The following is a 6,749-nucleotide window of genomic DNA, read 5'->3' as shown; positions in this document are numbered from 1 at the left end:
TCGTTCGTCTGTCTCTCTCATCGGTCTGATACATCATCTTCTGGTCACTCCAATCGGCGCTAATGGTTGTCCCTACCATCCTCATCTCGTCTCCTCCTTCATCTACAGACATATTAAGATATACACACATCTCTCTCTCTTCTCGTCTCTCCTGCTCTTCTCCTATTAAATAATTAAATTGTTAGTCCTTTAACATTCCGACATCAGTAACCCTCAAGTTTTTTGAGAACTGATACCAATAATCAATTTTAAAAGCACAGAAGACAGATTACTGCAATATCAACATTTTTCATATTTGCTTACACCCCTATTCATTTCCATTCGCTCTCCTTCACAGTTATGCATGCCACTTCCAACTTGTTTATCCACACGACATATTCAATACTCACAACACACACAGCCAATATAACACATCTTCATCTCCCATAACACAAGAAGCATCACACACATGCCCTCCTCCACCACCTCAATCCAACTCGATCACGTGCTCCATCTATGGAAAGTACCGACCCAGAAAATAGGCTTTTAGTGCCATTTCTTAATGTTTACCAGCATATTTTTGATGATTGATTGTGATAATACTGTGAATCAGTTATTTGGTTGACCATGACAGTTTCCATAGTTGCCCCATGCCTAATACATCTATCGTCTAAGAAGTCAAGAATGTGTGGTACTTTTTACTTCGAAGGCTGACCACAGTGCCTTACCATTGGCTGTAATGCCAGAGAGATGGCCACTGGACTTCATGGTGATTCCTCTGATTCTGTTCATCCTCAACCTGCTGTCCAAGGATTACCTCAGCTGGTTAAATGAACACAAGCACATAATAAGCACAAAACAACTAAATGGATTCCTGCACACGTACTAGGTCATTAGAAGCACAAAAGTCACCTCAACCTTCCCCAGCTAGTCGACTTGATATGATGCCCGTTACTTGCCAAACCAGGCAGTCAGCCAGAGTAGTTTTGCCTGTAAGACACAAGTGGTTTGCAAATGCTTCACTACCTTACAGCATAACACATACATGTGTTTGGCCAACACCAAATCCATCTAACATTTAAAAAAAACCCACAAGAATTTTCTTGGTCTATATAGTTTTTTGAAATATTTTTTGCAGTACTATTTACCCCAATCAAATTTCAAATTGACGCCAAGGTGTGTTTGTCACGACCATACAGTATGTCACAGAAGACAGTAATAGACTTACATAGTGCATCCAATAGACCTTGAAGCTGTTCCAAGTTAGCACTCAGTGGTTGATCTGGCAACTGGACAGTCCAACCTTATGAATGTTGACGTGTTATGTAATTAAACGATTGTACTTGTATGACCCTGCCAAATTTAAAGAGTGTAATTATATAACAATTCAGGATATGGCTTTATTAATGTTTTATTATAGTAGTATTATAGTTTTTTTTTATTTGGGTTTGCCAATAATCTGCACGGTAAAGAACTAAGGACCAATCAGGGGTGATGAGAACTCACCAATGATCAACATGTGCCTAAGGATGCACAGGTTTCTGGTGTGCAGGGTTCCCTCTTTCAGGGCAAATGATCTTTGTCCAGGCTGGTTAGTCCCATTGGCGAGCACCTGAAAACCAAGTGACAGCACTAAACATAGAGCTGGTAGCTTAGAACCTGCTTTAAAGCTGCTCATTTGTCACTCATAATAAAACTGGAATGCTGGCTTTAAAGGTCCTTGTTTATGTGTTTTGTGTTCCATTTATGTGCAGCCAGAGGCCTTTTCCAGTGAGCCAACAGTGCCACAATATCAACAACCTGCCCACTGTTGAGCTGAATGAACCTTCATCAGGGTTCCAACCTGCTAACACCTGTGCTGTTCTTACTTCAGGGCATAATGGCGGCTGGGAGAAAGGGGGTATAATGTTTCGTTTTGGAGATGGATAAAGTAGTTAGGTGAGTAATTTGCTAAACATTATCGGCAGAGAAATGTGTGTGTCTGAAGTAAGATATATATGACAGTTAGCCTTAAGTGGAGCATTAGCAAACGAGAAGTTACTACCGTTACAGTTAGGAAGCAGCCGGGTTAGCCACCCTGTTTGTTGTCGTTTTACTGGGGCGACACCCTGAACGACCGCAACCGCTACAATCAGGAACGGTGGAAGTGATAACAGTGACAGTACTGTTGACAGCCTACGTTACACTAGCACAAAGTTAACTACAGTGCAAGTGCTTGTTCTTGCTTACCCGCCAACAGCTAGCAGCGGGCTGTATTTACACAATACAGATTTAAACTGTAACGTTACAACATAAACACAAACAAACAGGTCCATGCGGTGCTCTCCACTGATTTATCTGTGGGTTTTAAACGCCGGGGACATCTCTAACACTGTGGCTTACTTCATCCCAGACTGTCTTCACAAGAAAGACATAAAAAACATAACCTGGTCTCTAATAAGTCTCCACACGAACCCCACTATAACCCACCTGCGCGCTGTATCGACTTAAATGTATAAGATCATTGTGAAAAATAAGACGCATATTTTAAAGAAATGTGGACGCCACTCCCAGACTCCACGTTGTTTTCCCGAAGTTGATAAAGGCAAACGTAAACCGGACGCCCGTTTGCTAAACATTGGTGTGCTGCATTCACGGTACACTGGTAAAGATGAAACTTATCCTGGGATTTTTTTAGCTTGTACTTGTCAGATACAATTAGGGAGTAGGTTTATATACTATTAATATGAAACACCGCTTAACTCAGCTGTGAATTTTTGCAACAGATAATTTGTTTCAGTGTCAAAAACTGTTTTAACGACTTTTCTACTACTAGTTACTCGTGTGTGATGTGTGTGTATGTATAATATTTATATATATATATATATATATACTAGTATATATATATATATTATATAGAATATACTATTACCTCTTTGAAACACTTCTAACACACAACACAAACACCTACACATCTACACAACACACCGTCTGACTCTTCATAAAATCGTTTAGTTAAAGTAACTCCCAGTAAGCAGTGCAATATTCTTGAGAGAGAGAGTCAACTGACCCTTTAATTAAATGCTACAGCTCCCAGTTCGTATGTCATGGTCAAAAAAATCTTCGGGGTAACATTTGATTAATGGGCTCAAATTTGACAACAAGATTAGCTCTGTTGTCAGCTCCAAGCTTTTTTTCAGCTCCGTCTTTTGCCAAAGTGAAGTCTTTTCTCAGTCGGCAGGATCTCGAAAGAAGGCAATCCATGCTTTCATCAGTTCTAGACTGGACTACTGCATGCCCCCTTTAAGCGTTGGCCTCAGTCAGTCATCAATTTCTCGTCTCCAACTTTGCCAGAACGCTGCTGCCCGATTTTTAACAAGTCACGTCCAGACGTGAACACATTTAACTCGCGCGAGTGCTGTCGTCACTCCACTACACCAGTCTGTTAAGATTGATTTTAACTCCTGCCTGTTTTTTTAAACGGCCATCTATGGCTTGGCCCCCCTCCTTACTTGTCTGAGATTTTAACTTTTCCGCGAATTGTGGCAGAGCCCTGCGCCTCCTCCGGGTCAGCTTCTGTTAGAGGTGCCGTGAGGTCAAGACTTAAACAGTGGGGCGATCGTTCTTTTTGCCGTTCGCTGCAAATGCCAGACTGTGGACAAACGCCCCCAGTGACATTCGCACCACTACTGATCTAGCCTTTTTTAAATCGAAGCTTAAGACCCACTTTTTTAAAATTAGCAATTTAAATTCTTGACTAGGGCAATACTGTCTCTTAGGTGTCTCCCTTCCTGTCTGCCCCACCATGCTATGCCATTTCATGAAGGCTTTTAAGTTGCCCTGCAGCGCTGCACCACCTACAGCCACTTTTAATTGTATCTGTATGTTTTGTATGGTTTATGTATTGTTTTATGGCTTTGTGTAAAGCACTTTGGTACCTTTCGACTATTGTAAAGGCTATACAGACCTCAAACTGATTGATTGATTGATTTGACTATGTGTGTTTGTGCGTGTCGTTGTGTGTGTGTGTGTGTTTATTATTACTATATTATATATGTAATGATATATAATACTATACCTATACTATTAACTTTTTGAAACACTTCCCCTCCCTGGTAGGAGGCTGCAGTCCAAACCTCAAACCTTGTTTCTTTTGTCCATCTGCAGCTGGCCTCATCATCAAGGCCCTGACTGACAACTGACCCTTAAACCCACCCTGTATATATTCATTACAATTAATGGCAACTCCCGTTTTCTGTACAGATTTCTTATTTTTCTTGTCTTGCTTGTCTTTATTTATTTATATTGAAAGTACTTTATTCTTGTGATTTTTGTGTATTTGTATATTTTTTGATGTGATTTGTATATTTTAATGCCCAATGCATTAAGGAAAATTCCTCGTATGTGTAACAAAAACCTACCTGGCAATTACTTAATTCTTGAATTCTACTAACAAAGAAATGCATTCACTAAAAAACATGTGGCTGTTGAAAGCAATAATAGTCGCTCAATTATGTGGACCGCTGTGTGGGTGCTGGGTTAGCAGATGGAAGAACAATTTCTAAAAAAAAAATTCAAAGATTGTAGAATTACATTTAGATATAGTTTATCTTTATGCTACTTTAAAAGAAAAATTATTGAGTCACAAAGAAATTAATGCTCTTCTGGGACAATCTTCTTGTGTCTCTTACTGTTTGTATACTGTTTCTTTTTTCTCTATCCACTTTGCTGCTGCAACATCGGAATTTCCCCATTGTGGGACAAATAAAAAATATCTTATCTTAAAAGTGAAATTGTATTCTTTGGGCCCTATTCAAACAGTCTGTAACTCATGGCCTAAAGTGCATGGTGCGAGTACATTTAGGGTGTTTCCAACTTTTGCTACTGAAATGGTGCACAATCAGCGTGGCAAAGTAAGGTGCAAGGCACAAAAGGGGTTAATTTAATTCTGTAATAATCATAGGTATTTTTGGAACGTAACATGAATTAAATCAGATCCCAAATCCGAGTGTTAACCCCCATTCTCTTTAAAAGACTCAGCAAATTTGAGAAGCTGCTCGTCACTCCAGCCAAGCTGTAACATACATCTGGCATTAGCCAACAAATCATCTGAACGAAGATTGCAGATATGTGTTACAGCCTGGTGGGAGAAGTGACGAGCAGCTTCTCCAGGTATGTGTCCCGTCCTCAACTTCATTTGACTGCATAATGAGCAAATGCACTGATATTTAACTGTGCAGGAGTGCTGCTGCATGTTACTGTGTGTGTAACAAGCAGAGTGTAGTCTATGTAGGCACCTCTTCCTAAATAATGCGGCCTTAGATATCAGGAAAATACATGAGGCAGCTTTCTGCTGCCTCATGATGTGCCTGACCACACCTCATTTTAAGACCAACACACCCATGGGTGCACAGATGGTAGCAAGAACATTTGCTTTTTACAGAACGTGGGCGCTGGGTATGAAAATGACAACAGTGTCGATCAGAAACCAGCAATGACAGTGCACCAGGTGTAATCACTGAAGTTAGGGATGCATGATAGGGATTTTTTTTTTTTCAGCCGATGTGATAATGGATAACTACCTGCTTCTTGTGGCCAATACTAATAAGATAACTGGTAATATCACATTTTTGTATTTTAAAAAGAAGTTCTGATGTTCATAACCTGTAGTTGTAGTTGATGGTAAGAAAGGCTGATGATTTAATATTCTGTTGCTCTGTTATAACCTAACTGACATCCCTTGTTAACAGTTCGGACTCTTCAAATGTTGATATATTTTTTCTAGTAAAGTAAATCAATAAACTTCACAAACATACTGTTTGCATAATAATTATTATTTTGGGCTAATAATTTATTGGCTGTAATTTGTGCGCGTGTTCTTGCTTGTAGGTGAACGCAGTGACAGGGAGCCTGTTCACATCCAAAGTGCTGGAGGAGCGAGCAGAGAAAGAGAAGGAGGAGGAGGAGAAAGAAAGCGAGACGTCGAGCGGAGACCAGGTTTACGACTGGAGCACTGGGCTGGAGGAGGCAGACGACTCCCAGCTCTACTTTTCTCCTGACCAGGGAAATGTGGTCTTTGCCAGCGCCATAGATGGATGGGGTTTCAGGTGAGGATGGTCCCTTCTTAAGCTGCATCAGTGGTGTGCACAGTGTGGAAGGAAAAGTTCTCAGATGCAATGAGATTCTAAAGCAGTGGTGAATAAAAACAAGTAGTACTTACTATATGTATAGTTGTACTTTTTAATGAAGTAAAACAAAACTTCAGGATATAATTTCAGTGGCAGAGGATTATTAGCTCCAGAGGGCAGTTGAGTCATACTATCAAGCACTACACAACATACATCATAAAAACAAATGAAAACAAAGGTTCAGTGCGCTCGAAAATATACAAACATGCAAAGTGTAGTTGCAGAGGAAAGTAGTGTTTATATGTGCTGAGCTTATCGTGGACAGGCAGTTGTTAATGCCAGAAGGATGAGAGAGAACTGGTCACAGTCTGATCCCTCTGTCAGGTGTCGTTTCACCAAAGCTCTGACGCATGTCTGCTTCGCCTCAATGATCATACTGCTCAATAATATGGATTAGTTCATTTGTCTGTTGGATGTTCAAGTTGTAAATCCAACAAATCAATATAAAAATGTTTTTTAAATCGGTTTTGGAGAACGGGCAGCTTGGAAATGTTCATTTTAGCAAAATAGTTTTGTAGAATAGTAACGTAGTATTATCATATACTGTCACAATTTTATTCAGAGTTGAATGACATGATCTGAATAATAATAATAATACATTTT

At 39.9% G+C, this 6,749-nt stretch overlaps 1 protein-coding gene across 1 annotated transcript in view; it reads left to right on the top strand.

The window, feature by feature from the left end:
- Window positions 1–6,749, top strand: part of efl1 (elongation factor like GTPase 1) — a gene marked incomplete in the record, with an annotated part of 77,219 nt that overhangs the window by 4,341 nt on the left and 66,129 nt on the right. The window contains 2 exon segments of the mRNA XM_035682222.1: window positions 1,734–1,839; window positions 5,848–6,065. Coding sequence (XP_035538115.1) covers window positions 1,734–1,839; window positions 5,848–6,065 — 324 coding nt within the window.

Source organism: Morone saxatilis, unplaced genomic scaffold, assembly GCF_004916995.1.
Source record: "Morone saxatilis isolate NCDOM2014 unplaced genomic scaffold, NCSU_SB_2.0 Contig11, whole genome shotgun sequence".
NCBI classification, from domain to species: domain Eukaryota; kingdom Metazoa; phylum Chordata; class Actinopteri; family Moronidae; genus Morone; species Morone saxatilis.
This window is presented reverse-complemented; position numbering and strand designations above follow the sequence as displayed.